At 36.8% G+C, this 16,829-nt stretch overlaps 1 protein-coding gene across 3 annotated transcripts in view; it reads right to left on the reverse strand.

Moving 5' to 3' along the window:
- Positions 1–16,829, reverse strand: part of asic1c (acid-sensing (proton-gated) ion channel 1c) — an 86,231-nt gene that overhangs the window by 16,755 nt on the left and 52,647 nt on the right. For 2 of the 3 annotated variants that reach the window (XM_052114951.1, XM_052114950.1), the window contains exon 2: positions 154–304. In XM_052114951.1, coding sequence (XP_051970911.1) covers positions 154–304 — 151 coding nt within the window. Of the gene's footprint in view, positions 1–153; positions 305–6,378; positions 7,247–16,829 lie in introns of those variants that run through there. The other variant, XM_052114949.1, reaches the window with a different exon arrangement.

The following is a 16,829-nucleotide window of genomic DNA, read 5'->3' on the forward strand; positions in this document are numbered from 1 at the left end:
TTGTTATTTCATAGTTTACTGCTTTATTATTCTAAAATGCATAAATTAGCAATAATAAAGTTCAGTTATTAGATACTCCTAATAAAGTTAGAGCAAACATTAATCTTTTTTAAGATCAAGCTCATTTATATGCATAACACATTTATTGTTTACCTGTGTCACCCCAAACGGGCAAGTACTCATCCTGTTGAATATCCAACATGATTTCCAGCCCATTTCCAGTTCCACCTTTTAAAGTCGTCAGCAAAGGGTTTCCATCTTGACCAGAGTTGAAGGTGTAACATTTCCCATATCTTGTGTAAATCTGTCAATGGAAAAAAAATAATAAAGAGCTTATCTCATACATGTTATTAATGTATTGTTTTCCCTTGATATCCACAAAGGCCCGACATGACAACATTGGCACAACCACTGCCACGAGTTTGGGGCAGGACTATATGTTAGTTTGACCATTGGCAAATAAAGGGTGTATTCAGAAATCTGTTTGAAAACAATGTTTATTTTTGCAAGACCGTTTTGGTGGAGAAATTACACACTAAACGCTTTCTCCACTCTGCCACACACCGTCTGTGGGTTTGCTGTCATATCAAATGTAGCGTTTGACTCACTCATCCTTTAATAACAGCCTCTTGGCATAACCTGCACAAATTCTGACAGATTCACAAAAAAAACCCATGTTAAATTGTGTCATCAACTATTAAGATCAGACTGAAATGATCAGGGATCTTGTTAAAAACAATCCACTTGTTTTTGGGAAAAATGTGCACTAGTGTAGAGCAGTAGGTGCTACATAGACAGGAACAGCACAAGATTTGGCAAACTTTCACACATATAATCATTCATTTTCAGTCATTTAGAAATACTAGCAACTATCTTACACTTTGTCTTTTCATGCGATTTTACAGATCGTATTGCTATCCAATTGAATAAACACATCCCATTTACACTTGGTCACATAGTTATACTAATGCTGGGCAGCGAATTAAAAAAATTGATGTTATTTAATATTGATTGTGATTTGACCGGAGTAAATTTAACATATGTGCGTACACACAACGAGCCAATCAAAATTTATTTAGCATAAATGTAGGTATAGTAACAGCTGAAATTTCACTTACTGCCCTCTGGAGTAAACAAGTAGTACTACAAGGGGGGGTTATTGCGATTAATTGCGTTAATTTTTTTACAGCGTTATTTTTTGTAAAATTAATCGCACTGAATTAACGTGTTAAATCGACAGCCCTAGTTAAAATGTATCACCTTGCAAAGTCATGCACTATCGTGAAAGTGTTTTGATGTTATACGATAGAATTTAGTGAGGAACAGGGTGTTTATGAACTGACAATCTGCTATTTTACTCATGATTTATGTGAAAATGAATAAAAGTCTTTGTTGTTTTAGCACCTATAGTGTTCCTTTCACCAGAAAAATGATGCAGCACACACAACGAGCCAATCAAAATTAATTTAGCATAAATGTAGGTATAGTAACGTGATTCTGTTAGACCATACTGGCAAAAGTGGAAGGATTGTCAATAAAAGAATGGCTTTTGATGTCGACATACTCTAACTGATGGGAATTCCAATTAACTGACAGCATTTTAAGAATGACCTTTATCCCTTTAATAGGTAATAGCTGCCTTACATATGATGGTCTTGACAGTGTTTTGACAGTGATGTAGAAAGAGAGACCGGTCACACAGAGGGGTACAGTCATGGTTTCATGATCTTGCTGTGACACTAATGAGTAGTAGATCCTTCAGCTCCAGGACTGTCTCGGCTCATGCTCTCTGCTCAGCTTTGAAAAAGCAGGAAAGCTAGACCTTGTCAGTGAGCAATATACTACAACAGGTGAGGCTACATTTTGTCTGCTGCATCCTTGTGCATTTGAGGAGCTTAAGTATGAAAATTATATGCAAATACAGAATTACAGAGGTCAAAAAATGCAGTTAAAGACAGAGCATCTGGTTGGTTAAAGGTGAAGCAATTATTTTGATGTTAAAGGGGTAGTTCCCCCAAAAATGAAAATTAATTTACTCACCCTCATGCCATCCCAGGTATGTTTGACTTTACTCAGCAGAATACATTTGAAGAAAACTAGATAAATATCTCAACTCAGTAGGTTGTCATCCATACAAATCCACTTAGGCCCGATTTACATTTGCATGTATAATATAACTTGATAGCACGCTAAACAATTTAGATAACGTGGTATTTTAATGATTGTGTCTTTCAGATGCGCAAAATATCACATCTTGGTAATTTTTGCATTTTCCCCGAAATTAATATGTAATTTAGAGGCGTGCCTCCATAACGGGAGTCAGCTGGTATGTGATAGGTGTGCGGTATGTGGAAACCTCTCTCCCCTGGCCTCAAGAGTCGCACTAGCAACGCTAGGTGCTGTAGCCTTTAGCCTCCTCGTTAGCACGTCCACCTCCCATTCCGGCTGACGCCGGTTCGAGCAGGACCGGTTGCAGTGGTGCCGTTGACCTGAATGGGATTGAGGTTTGGGGGGCGTGTGTGTAACGGTCCTCTGGCCTCAAGAGGCGCACTAGCAACTGATGCCGGTTTGAATCCCGCACTGATCAGGTTGAACAGGGCTGGTTACACCACCAAATTTGCATAATAAAGGGCGGTGTAGATACAAATTAATCTAATTGCACCCACAAAGTGATTTATCAAGCCTGAAAGTAATTTCAGGATCAGAAAATAAGAGAGCAATTTAATACGAATGAAAGGCAGGTTTGGCAAAGGCAAATTGCATTTGGCGCAAGTACCACACGCAAAACCCTCTTTTTGGAGGGTATGTTTAACATATTTGCACATGTAGTTATTTGGATGATTTTTCTTAGTTCATCATCCGGAAAACACCCATGAAGCGCACATGCAATTAAATTGATTGCACAAGCAAATTAGTACCCGTTGAGAGCTTAATAAATTGGGGTCTTCATTTCTTCTTAAGCTGAACGATCAAAGATAAATATTTAAGTGATTTATAGATAAAATGTATCGCTTCTATTTTGCAGCAGTATGCCACGTTTGACATTATCGTATTGCACGTGAGAACTGACACACATTCAACATACCCAGAGGAGCAGTGCTGTTTACAGTTGAGAAGGAGGAACACTGCACATAAGCTTGGTTGGTTTTGGTTTAGATCTGTATTTGTATCTGTTTGTTTTTCAAAACGGCGTGTATCCTGGATGTCTCAACCGAGAGAAAAATGTGAGATTCTCTCTGTAACATGGCAACACGAATACCAACGAGAGACCGCGTGAACTCAGTAAACTCGGCTGCTGCTGACCGGAAGCGATGGTTTATAGTTAAAAAGTAATTAAATATTGATCATTTCACACCAAAAGTGATTGAGTCACTTTAGAAAACATTAATTAAACACTTGAGTCATATAGATGATGTTTATGCTGACTGTCAGTGATTTTGGGGGCTTCAAAAGTCTGATCACCATCCACTTGCGTTTTAAGGACCTACTGAGCTAAGATATTTTTCTCTTTTTCTTCAAATGTGTTCTGCTGAAGAAAGAAGTCATACACACCTCGTGAGGGTGAGTAAATGAGAGAGAATTTTCATTTTTGAATGAACTACACCTTTAAAATGCTTTATCCTATCCCCGCTGTACTGCATAGACTACTACACAAGCCATCCGTTAATGTATTTCCTGAATCCCAGAACAGAGTCAATCACATGAGCCATAAATTTCATATGAATAATCACTCTATTGATATCGATTTCATTTGGTGCCACTAGTTGTGCAGAAATGACACACTTCCCCTTTAAAACACCACGCCAGCAAATTATTCAGTGTGACACTATCAAGTCTACAATCGCAAAGTTCATTTCCTACATTCCCACCAACCATAAGAACAGAGTGACGCGAGGCTGAGATATATTATCTGAAAATCTCAATTAACATGAAAGTGCTTAGACCCAAATATGAAACATTATTGTCAGCACATAGAGGCATCACAGAGGCATTGTGTTGCTCTGCAGAGTTCATGGTTTACCAAAACACAGAATGAGCACATTGTGTAAGAACAATAGTTTGAGCCTCTCTCTTTTCCTTGTTTCCTAAGTAATTAACTTAATTAATTATACAGGGAACACATGCTGCCACAGGCGGGTACTAATTTAAACTGCAATAATTCAAAGCGCTGTGCATATATAATCTGGAGGCACACAGTTTTGCGGAAAGCAGTCATGTTGATTTCACATCAGTCATTGGCAAGGAATACTGCTTAAAGGGATAGTACACCCAAAAGTGTAAATTCTATTATTAAACTCAGCAAAAAAAAAAAATCTTTCTTTTGGTGTTTTTCAGCGTCAGTAGAAAGATCTCTTTAGTGTCTTAAGTTTTTATAACTGTGACATTAATTGCCTACCATCTGTAAGCTGTTAGTGTCTTAATGATCGTTCCACAGGTGCATGTTCATTAACTGTTTATGGTTCATTGAACAAGCATGGAAAACATTGTTTAAACCCTTTACAATAAAGATCTGTAAGTTATTTGGATGTTTACAAAATTATCTTTAAAATACAGTGTCTTGAAAAAGGGACGATTATTTTTTTGCTGAGTTTACTTACTCATCCTCACCTTGTTCCAAACCTGTATGGCTTTCGTGGAATGTTAAGGACTGACAATCTCAGTCACTGTTCGCTTTCATTGTATGGGAAATAAAGATGCAATTAAAGGTGACTGAGACTGAACATTCTGCCAAACATCTCCTTTTTTGTTCCACACAAAACAGAAAATCTTACAGGTTTAGAACAACATCAGGTAGGTTGAGTAAATGATGCCAGATTTTTCATTTTCAAGTGAACTTCCACTATAAATACTGCAGGAATATTGGAATTATACAAATTACTTTGGTTTTCTATATGATAATGGATAAAAAAGTGTATCGAGATTAAGCAGCTTTGGAAGGGAGTTTAGCTAGAGGCAGATATTAAGCACATCTGTGCAAGGCATCGAGCGCTTTTTAATAATTAATGCGTCTTATACCCAGAAATTTGTCAGAGCGCAGTTTCAGTGCCAGTCAATGTTACTGAGATTTCTAGCCTCATGGCTTTTTGAACAGTCCTCCATTACACACCTCTAAGAAAGAATATATGAACACGGAAGAACGTTGATTCTAAAGAGCAACGTTACACTGAAAGACAAAAGTGGTCTGCCATTTTTTAAATAAATTATTTGAAATTAACAATTCACTCACGGACACATTTGAGTAAATGCAGATGAATCATTAATCAATGTCTGGGTCAAATATCACCCCCCAAAATCCCAAAAGAACCATTTATATGAAATGATTAGGAGTATGACTATTCAAATGTTTGCAAAAACATAACACTCTCCAACCAAATCCTCATTAACCGTAATGAGATAAAACAGAGATACATAATTTAGATATTGTGTTTAATCAAGTATTTATACACTGGGGTAGTATTTGTTTACTGCCTTTGTTGAAAGCTGATTTAATAGAAAAAGAAAAAAAAACCCGATGTATTACTATTTGGATATTGTAAGGGGCTGTTCACTAACACATTCCTGCATCTCAAAAAGCTCCATAGAGTGCAATGAGCGAACAAAATACAGGTGCAAACTTCACAATGGCAAAATGTGTCAAAAGGAGTCCATCTAGCTAAAAGTTTCAAACCAACTGAAAAACAGTGCAGATGGATGCAATGCATTTGGTGTGAATAGCACCAACACAGACTTTCACCATTGAGAATAATGGAAATGACAAAAAACTCAAAACAAAACATCTGGACCAGTTTTGGTGACATTTTTGATATGAGCCCCCCTTAATATCTGACCCTAATCTAGATCCATTAGTCATCATGCATATTATGTAAATTAATGCCAAGAACCTTAATGGTGCTGAAAATACATTTTATGCAATTTGTTTTTCTTCTGACTTTGGTCTGAAATGTGACCTTTTGCCAGTCACCTACACAAACCCTAAACTGTTCACTTAAATCTATTTTACATAGGAAAAATGGTCTCAAGGTCTCTTCTGATAGAGTCTGAACTGTTGAAATGGGATGTATTCTAAATTTGTAATCAATTAAAACACCCTGTCCTGCTGTTTTCCCAAAAGACATAACTAGGTATTCTTAGAAACACAAGTCAGGGACTAATTAATTGGTTTGATTAATTAGAATGCCTGGCTTGATTTACTTGCTTGCAGTATATTGAGCAACAAATGTCGAATACAAATGTGGCACCTTAAGTGATCACAATTGTTGACAACGATGCAACATTAGAACTTTCACACATTAGAACGAGCTAATTAGTGTCTAAAGTTGGGAAGAATTACTACTTTTCATTACGCCCTGTTAAAGACATTCATGCATGCTTACATACAGGCGTGAAATTCTTGTAAGTGCAGTTTTCACCCCGAAACCTGCATTCCAGGAGCATGTCTTCTAATTGGTGGCCCAGCCTGTCAATCACCTCAGTCGTGTTGAGCCTGTGGTTAGGAGGCGGGGTGTAGTTGGAGAAGTCCAGAAGATGCAGCAGTCTTTCTCCGTGTCGACTGTGTTTAAGCATTGACACGCTCTGTCGGTTTACCGTATGATTTAAGTGCATAATGTCCATCCAGTATCCACTATAGTAGAGGTCAGCTTTGGTGAGGCTGGACACTCGGAAGAGGTTCTGGTTGCAGAACGTTACAGCTGGAAACGTGACGTTACGAGTCCAAACCATGTAGATCTTGGTCACGGCAGGGTAGGAGAGAAGATAGAGGATTCGATTCCGCGACCACGTGAACAAAAGCCCCAAGCAAACAAAGAGTGCCAGCAGCCAAAACAACCGCTGGACTTTGGATTTGTGCGTCGAGAACGCATATTTTAGCCCGTGGACTTTGGTTCTAAGCACAAATGTCGCTGTAATGTCCCCTAAAGTCATTTTGAGTCTTCTCTGGTGGCTTCTTATCTTGCTAATTGACTCCTGATTAGATGTTGACTGCTCCATAATGTTGCTATATGACTTTGAACATTGGCTGCAAAGTTTAACAATGAATCATGCTTCAATATATGCTCAATCATGGAGAGACATGCTTCTGTAGTTGATGATGATCATTCAAGCAACTAAAGAAGCAACACAAATTCCTTCACAAAGATTGAATTCATATTTCACTTGTCTGTATTGTTGCCAGCCCACGTAAACAGGAAAACAAAAAGCAAGTGAATAGAGGACAAAGGATTTGTACGTTACCAAGCTCTGGATCCAACAAAGCTCATTAGGTAAATAGACTTAATTACAATCTCAATCACAACGCAGATCATTGCTGTAGTTCTCCCCAGGTTGCTCTGTTGATTTGAGGTTCAAGTGAGGCATTCAAGCAAATCAGATTTTTTTCTAGGGTTAAAAAGAGCTCTTTCCTCTCCTTCAGGCTTCATTTTTTTTTGGTACAAAACAACTGTGTGAGGCTGGCTGCAGATTCTTGTTGCTTTTCCCTTTGTGCGAGAGAGCCCAACCCACCCCGTTCCACTCAAATTGTTCTGTCAATGGATTTGCAGCAGGCATATAGATCCATTTTGGATACTTCTTGCATTAAAGTAGACAAACGATATTCTTCAATGCTAAGAGGGCACAGTAGATTCCCACAGGCGTGAGTTTCTGAGATGTCATTTATCAGGCACCCTGTTTCTTTAATGTCTACACTTCATTGATTCTTTGAGAACCTTATTATTCTTATTTTATTTATTTATTTAGATTAAGACGAATAGTCTTCTCATGAGATATACATCAAGTATTATATTTTATTGTATTCACTCTCATGAATTGACCAGATTCAAATGAGACAAACTGTTTTTCACTTGTTAAACATGTAACATGTTTACCCCCTCCCCCTTGTCCCCCCATATACAGATTTACACATATACAGTACAGTACATATGCCGACACCCATATTACATCATACATAAACGTTTTATTTATGTATAATATATACAAGATATATTGTATTGCTACAACAAAATTCTCAGATCTTGTTTTGGATATAATACCCGAGTTGTATAATTTACCCTCCTTTCAGCCATAAATGCATAACAATAATTCTTCTCTTTGATAGGGAAAACTTTTTTACTTTTGTATTTTTTTTTTTTTTACAAACAATCAACTGTAAAAGCCCACATTAAATCTTCCTTGCCTACCTGAGAGGAAGTGTCTCTAAAAAGTTAATTTCAGGCACCACTGACATTATCAGCTTTAGTTGTAAGTGTTTTTTTAATGCTCTGCCTTATTGAAAGTAGTCAGCTGATCAGATTCATAGTCAAATGGCTTCTTAAAGGGATGAGGGCATTTAGTAGGGCTCAATCAAGGAACCCTAAATACCTGACTAATTTTCAACTATTTAACACCATAAACAGAGTTATGGGGCATTTATAAGATTGTATTCTTTGTTCATTAACCTTCAATTACATCTTATCAGAGCTAGAACAACCAGCCTGGTGGTGGTTTAGTGGTCTGAACCACATAACTGGTAAACTGTTAATCAGAAGGTCACTGGTTTGATCCCCACAGCCACCACCATTGTGTCCTTGAGCAAGGCACTTAACTCCAGGTTGCTCCAGGTGGATTGTTCCTGTAATAAGTGCTCTGTAAGTCGCTTTGGATAAAAGCATCTGTCAAATGCATAAATGTAAATGTAAAACACAACATGTTTCCATGAGGACTGATGAAAACATTGTCCTGGGCCTTTTGTATTAATTCAGTCAATCTGAATGGAGATTGTGATTTTCACCAGGATTTTAATTAATTTATTTATTTTGCACAACATACATCAGATGGTCAATGATGGACTGTGAATAGTCTGTGGGTGTGACTATAGGGAAAATGACACAATAGATCTGTATTGATATTACTATAGACTATAGAACCAAGATTCCTCCAAATATCCCTGTATACTCGTTACATACAATCACTTGTACTCCTAAATCTAACCGGCATGATCCCGCAGCTGTGGAATTATTATTAATATTGTAAGCCAGACGAGACTGAATCCATCATCTACTCAATATAATCCCCAGCTGCTTTGGAGTTTATTAAAGCTTATTTAAGGTTGATTTAGACACAAGACAAATCTTTATGCCAAGCTGTAACCCTCCATTGTTTATTTACATGACTGTCAAGGTATTGATTTATTTCTATAGAGTATATCATGGTCAGGTAGCAGGTCAGGCCGCTCACAGTATAGAAACAGCTCCTCACTCACAATGAATTGTTTCCAAGCTGCATTGGTCCTACAGTCAATTTTTCTCTATCTAGGGTCATTAAATAATAGAATATCATTTCAGAGGGAAAACTGCAAGTACAGCTAAACTAAGACCATTCTCTTTTCCAGTGAGCTCAAATCATAACTTCTGAATAACTGTATTCATATTATCTTGTCAGAGAGCGAAACGTATGCAAATAATTTAATGCAAATGTTAAGGCCAAATGTTTTTTCCACCTGCAAAGTAATTATTACATTTTCCAACTTCACTGACGGTATTAGACTAAATTGCATTGACGATACCGAAAGCCATATTCCCAAACTGATCTCACAGTGAAATCGTCACTGATTATGAGAATGCAATTACTTCCTGGTTTCAATGCAGAACCCGGATCTCATATGCTGCTGACAACGCGCCTCTGGTCATGACACAGGGGACGGTAAACACACTGGGGTCAGTAGGAAAATGTCTAATAGGAGATGGAGATTGTCATGAGTGTGCATATTGTGTCTGATCCTAGAGTACTGGAAGTCTCAGAAACAACATGCCGACTTCCCGTGTGATCATGCTGATATTGCATAGTCATTCCATAGCCACTTTAGAGTACTCAGCAGTGCATTTCTATTTTCCTTTTTATTAAAAAATATATATATATATTTAACTAAAGGCACTATTCCTCTGGAACAGCTCAAGGTTCAGTGTCTTGCTTAAAGATCCCATGAAATCAAAATAGAAGTTTGGAGGCTTTTAGTTTATGTTTATTAGCTTTGAGGTCATCTAAACACCAGTATACTTTTAAAAGTTGACAAAATTGAATTAAAATTAAATAAGATAAATAACATTTTCAGTCTTCCGTCAAAATAATAAAAATAAAAAAAAGAGTCTTATTTTGTTTGCTGGGGCATATACAAATGTTAAAAATAAAAAAATTTGATCTACCTATCAAAAAAATACAATAATTATTAGGCCCTATAGCCCATTTTTAAGATTTACGCATTACACTTTCATAACAAAATTCCAACAGATTCCATTCAAATCCATTTTTAACCCCATGTGACTTTCTTTTTCTATACACAAAGGGAGAAATTGTGAAAAATGTTTTTGGCTCAGTGATGATGACCCCCATATGACTTTCTTTATTTTTCTGAACACAAAGGCAGAAATTATTAAATAAATGTGTGCTCAATGATGTCATACATTAGCAGTTGATGATGACCACCTCTTCAAACTTCATAAGGATGCAAAAGTGTAATTCAGAAGTCTACTAAATTATTCCATGAGACTCACGATTGTCTTGAAAGCATACGATGAGGTTTGGTGAGAAATGAACCAAAATCGAATGTATTATTTAGTGAAACTATTGACCAACCATTGCTCTGCGCGTTCATGAGACTGCACGAGAGCAGTATGTCACGAGATGGGGCGTTCAAGTGAAAGCTTGTTTTATCGAAAAGCACCTCAACAATAGAAGCAACAGAACAAAACACAGCTGCAGAAAACCAGAGAACTGAACTTAATAAATATATCTGATGAGTTTGTAGTCAGAGAACTGATGCATTTCTATGCCCAGCCTTATTTATTTAAAACAGAGTACTCAATCAAACAGAGAAATAGAGGAGGCTGGAATATTCATCAACTCTCCTCCATTCTGAACATTTGTTGCAATGGAACAAAACACAGCTGCACAAACCAGAGAACTGAACTTAATAAATATATCTGATGAGTTTGTAGTCAGAGAACTGATGCATTTCTATGCCCAGCCTTATTTATTTAAAACAGAGTACTCAATCAAACAGAGAAATAGAGGAGGCTGGAATATTCATCAACTCTCCTCCATTCACAGCAAAGAGTGGAATGGGGTTTCCCGGTGCAATGCCAAAAATAGAAAACAAGCAATCGACAGAATGTCTTGTTGCTCGCCATGTCTGGTTAGGACAAAAACTCTGATTAAGGTAGAAAATATAGCTTTTATCATATGTCGTTTGCCGTCAGGTTAGGAAATGGTGTCACAGTAGCTGCCTTCAGCTTCCTCTGTCTATCTCTCTCAGTTTGATTGAGAACTATGTTTCAAACAAATGAGGCTGGGCATAGAAATGCATCAATTTACTAACTACAAACTCTTCAGACATGTTTAGTAAGTTATGATCTCTGGTTTGTGTGCAGCTGTGTTGTGTTCTGTTGTTAATATCACTGTGGCAGACCTGTTTTTAGATAAACAAAACAGGTTTTTGCTTAAACACCCATCTCGAACAGGGGCGTAGCACCAAATTTTGGGCCCTGGGTACAAACCATCTTGCTGGGCCCCCGTACCAAATATGTATTTATAGAAAACTGACTTCTAAGGGGCCCCCCCTGCCTCGGGCCCTGGGTACTCGGTACCCTTTACCCCCCCAGTCCAACGCCCCTGATCTCGAAACAGATACTGCTCTCATGCAGTCTCATGAACATGCAGAGGAGCGCATCTGTCGGTCAACAGTTTCACTAAATATTACATTCGATTTCGGTTTGTTTCTCACCAAACTTTATTGTATATTTCATAACAATTGTGAGTCTCATGGAATAATTTTTAGACTTTTGAATTATATAAATTTGCATCCTTTTGAGGCTTGAGGAGGTGGTCACAATAAACTGCTAATGTATGACATCATTGAGCACACATTTATTTAATCATTTCTGCCTTTGTGTTCAGAAAAATAAAGAAAGTCATATGGGGGTTATAACAACACAGGGGAGAGTAAACGATGACTGAATTTTCATTTTTGGGGTAAACTATCCCTTTGACTGGATACAAATACAGTCTCATCCTGTCCCAATAAAGTAAGAGAACTTGTATTAGATATATTTGCATTGCTGGCTCTTGTAAAGCACTCTTTCAATCGATTTCGGTCATTGCTGATAGTAAATTTTATCACGCATTGTGTAATTACAGCTGGAATATTGCTGAACTCCACTGGATCAGTGAGGTGCAAATGATTCAGTTACACAGTGTATGTAACACTTCTGTTTTGATTATTTAACAAATAAATTCTCACATTCCAATTGCATAATTGACATTTTTATAATCTGTCAACAAACACAATTTATGACAGTTAGGGTAATAAGTCACAGCTGTGCTCTTAAAAATGCACTCCAAAAATTGAATTAGAATGTTCAAATCAAATGATCTGCATTTCTAGAGTATTGTTGAGTTGCAAACTTCATTTGCTCTTGAATATCTTTTCTCAGGGTGCATCCTGCTAATGCCCCTAAGGTAGAATGCTTAGTCTGTAGTGCATAATTTCATTAAAGTGGCAAGTAAAATACATTTTCATTTACATTATATACATATAATGTATAATATACATATGCATACTGAATACTTTCAGTAAAATACATGTGTTTAAATGGTAATTTGAAAACAGAATTGAAATGAGCTTGAGTGCACTTGCAGTGAGCAGTATGGTACATCTCAAAATATTTTTTTTGTGTAAGCAGTGGTTTATAAATGTGTTAAAAGTTGAAGGTAGACTTTAACTGGAAGGTTGAACATTGTTCTCAGGACAAGGGCATTTTTAATTTATATATATATATATTTTAGAAATGTTAGGTTGGGTCAAGTTGCCATTTTGTTAGGGTAAGTTGTCACATGGGTTTTCAATGTTAGAAATGTATACTTAATATAATTACAATATTTTGTTGGTCAAATAATTGCCTTAATATTTTTTGTATGTTAATCTATATTTTTGCTGTTTTAAATAATTTTGTTCAAAAGATAATTATTTTGTTAAGTGTTTCCTCATTTAAATTTAGCTGAAAAGCCAATATTAGGACATTTAATGGCAGGTTCTCATTGACAGCTTACACCACATAGTGTGAACTGTTACTGTGGAAAGATGTCACAAAAGGTCAACTTGTGTTAAATTTCTTTGAAGGTCTTTTAATTTCTTTAAAAGACTTTTAAAAAAAATCTACCAAATTAAATAATCACAGGAGTAAAACTAGCCTATAGGGTTAGTTCACCCAAAAATGGGTGAATTTCTTTAATCTGCAGAACACAAACGAAGATTTTTAGAAGAATATCTCAGCTCTTTAGGTCCATACAATGCAAGTAAATGGGTGCCAAAATTTGGAAGTTCAAAAATTCACATAAAAGCAGCATAAAAGTAATCCATACAACTCCAGTGGTTAAATACATGTATTCAAACACGATATGATAGATGTGGGTGAGAAAAATACACATTTTAAATTAATTTTACATAAAAATTTTACATTTATGCATTTGGCAGATGCTTTTATCCAAAGTTAAGTGCCTTGCTCAAGGACACAATGGTAGTGGCTGTGGGGATCGAACCAGCGACCTTACGATTACCAGTTATGTGCTTTAGTGTAGGGTTGTGGAGATGGACGATATCATCGTCCATCGTGATGGCTGACCAACATCACGATGTAGAGCCACCATCGTGATGCCACGCCCCCTTTTGCGAGTCTTGCTAGTGTGACTCACTAATCCTAGTCTCTTCTATAGTTAACCTAAAAACTTTGCAGGGATTGCTCTGTAAATTAAATTGAGAATATAACTAATGCATATATGCTATTTTAAATACTGTAGTATATGTCAGAGACGTGACGTGTTAGTCTGTGAAAATACCGTGTCAGGCAGGCTGCACAAATATTGATCTTGACATTGTTAGCTTCTTGTCTTTTTTTTACATGTCTTACACTGTACATTTAGATTAAAATATTTTATGTTGTAGGCTACAAGAAAATAGCGTTTATTAATGAATTATTAGTAGTTGTAGTGTCTCAGAAAATCTTGCTCATTGTCACATAGCTCTTGTATACACTGAAGCGGCAGTTTAAGATAAACCCAGACCAGCGAACGTCAAATAACTTTTGTCTGGTTAATACTTTTAAAGAAAAATTTCCTAAGGCCATAAATCCATAATGTCAAATCAAATGAAAGAAACAAGGTGAATATGAATAACACACATTTATTAAAACATAGAAGAACAACAAATAAAGAACAAGAAAACGGAACAACACTCAGACCGAAACTCGGCATTAACATTTCACTTATAATTAGCAGCACAATTAACTTCAGCACAGGCTACAAAATAAATTATGTTGTTGAAATATTGTAAAGTGGTCATATGAACTACACAAATGAACGTTTAAAAAATAATATGCAAAATCGAATAGCTCCAGAACGGATGGCTGAAAAATGCGTAAAGAAGTCTAATATCTTTCACCATAGACCGTGTTTAAATTTCGATGTTTCTGGCCAGAAATACCAACATATTCACTTTATCTGGTTTTAATAAGCTGCGGATTGGAGTAACTACACTACCTGCTGTGCTGAAGACCCGCTCTGATGGAGTACTGGTAGCAAATATGCACAGATATTTCCGTGCTAATCTTGCCATGAACGGAAACCTTTTGTCGTTCGTTTTCCACCAAGTCAGCGGGTCCTCTTCCCCATCAATGGCCATTTCCTGCAGGTACATGGTCATTTCTGCCTCGACCTTTTGCTCATCAGTGAGTAAAATAACGAAATTATAGTTTTTAAGTGGAAAATAGTATTTGTGTAAAGAGATATATTAAAATAAAAAGTGCACAACTCTTCTTTAGTGAAAGCTAAAAAAAAAATGCTTCACGTGTCGTGCAACCTACTGATAAAGCATCGACGAGTCATTAGTTGGGTTAGTAAAATAAAGAAATTATAATTTTTCATATAATTTTTGAAAATTATATGAAATTATATAACCCCGCCCCACCGACGATATCATCGTCCATCGCAATGTTTTACTGTCAACATCGTCAACTGCCAATTTAGGGGACATCGCCCAACCCTACTTTAGTGGTCTACCACCACCACTACACTACCACATTTTTTGTCATAAATTCTCCTCCCTGCCCAGTAGGGAGCACAAAGAATGTGAATTACCAAAAACAGAAGAAGGAGAAAGTGAAAGTGAAGGAAAAAGGAAAAGCTTCTCACCCACACCTATCATATATCTTCAGAACACATGAATTTAACCACCAGTCATCTGGAATATATGTTTATGTTGCCCTTATGTGGATTTTGGAGCTTCAAAATTTTGGCACCCATTCACTTGCATTGTATGGACCTAAAGAGCTGAGATATTCTTCTAAAAATCTTTGTTTGTGTTCTGCAGATGAAAGAAAGTCATACACATCTGGAATGGCATGAGGGTGAATAAATGATGAGAGAATTTTCATTTTTGGGTGAACTAACCCTTTAAAACTTACAAGTCTAAACTCAAAGCAGGTGGTGTTTTAAACTCCTGAAATTAAATGTATCTTGTTTTATTACTAGCCCTATAGAATTCATCATAGTAATTTTACTGAGGCAATCAAACCAGTGCACATGTGTAAGATGAGCATTTTGATAAATAACTCTACAGGGAGGTCAGATAATTGAAAATAAGTATGAATCAGAGCCTATTTGATTCACTACCAGAATGAAAGAAAACATACAAGGAAAACTTGTCCTCTTGTGAAGTTTTGTGTCTTTAAGCTTAAAAAGAATCTTGAAATAGCTCTGCTGGGATCACACAACTAATTTATCTCTATTTACAATGAGCCAAAGGAAAAATATTGTAGTTTTTTGGCAACTAATGATTTTTGCAGCTTGTAGCCGGACTGGCCCAAGCTGTCAGACCAGCTAAAACCAGTAAACAATCTACTGCTGGTTCAAGCCAGGGTTTTTTTGTTGTTGTTTCAGCAGGGAAAGTGGCCTGATAAATTAACATTTTGACATTGTCCTCAATCATCAAACACCCACCCTCATGTAACGGTTCCTAAAAGCATAAACGTGCCCACATTTTAAACATTTTAGCCTTAATCCTTCCAGACTTAGCGGGATATGTCTAAAATATTAGTTTACTGTGATGGAAATCTCATCGCTTTGGTGATGGCGCACTCTTGTGGCCAGAGTTCTCACCCATTACATTATGCAAAGACAAACAACTTGGCACATTTGCAGTCATAAGAGACTTATTTCATATGATTTGAATTAAAAAGCCTAACATATTCTGTATTGTATGTATATAGTACATTTAACTAGAAAGTGTTATACCCATAAAGATTCTCCCCAAACATTATCAGCAAACAGGTGCGTTCCCCAAGCACCATATGCTTACTGTATGTTAATCACTGAAATCATTCATCTTTTTAGGAACATGTTAAAAAATCAAAGCAAACGCTTATTTAAAAGATGCAAACGGAAAAGTAAGTGTACTCTGTCCAAATGATTCAGCCAAGTAGAAGCCAGTGAAGAAATCAAATTGTCTACATCGCTGCCTGGCAGCTTTTATATTCCCCGATAGCATCTCTGCTGGGAGAGAGCAGTGTGTCTGTATCAGTAAATAACAGATGCTGTTTCCCCACCAAACCTCAGGCTTGTTCTGCAGCTCTTGAATGAGAGAGCAACGCAGAGCGAAACCAGATGAAACAGACCTGTTCTGTCACTCACAGAGCTCCTGGACAACTCGCCTCAGGTTTAAAACTCATGTCTTCAGATTTACCACCAGTGAGAATTAGTCAAGAAAAACAGGACTCTCTTTTGAGTGTGAAACATGTGGCTTAGATCATTCT

This window comes from Xyrauchen texanus, chromosome 42 (assembly GCF_025860055.1).
Source record: "Xyrauchen texanus isolate HMW12.3.18 chromosome 42, RBS_HiC_50CHRs, whole genome shotgun sequence".
Classification (NCBI taxonomy): domain Eukaryota; kingdom Metazoa; phylum Chordata; class Actinopteri; order Cypriniformes; family Catostomidae; genus Xyrauchen; species Xyrauchen texanus.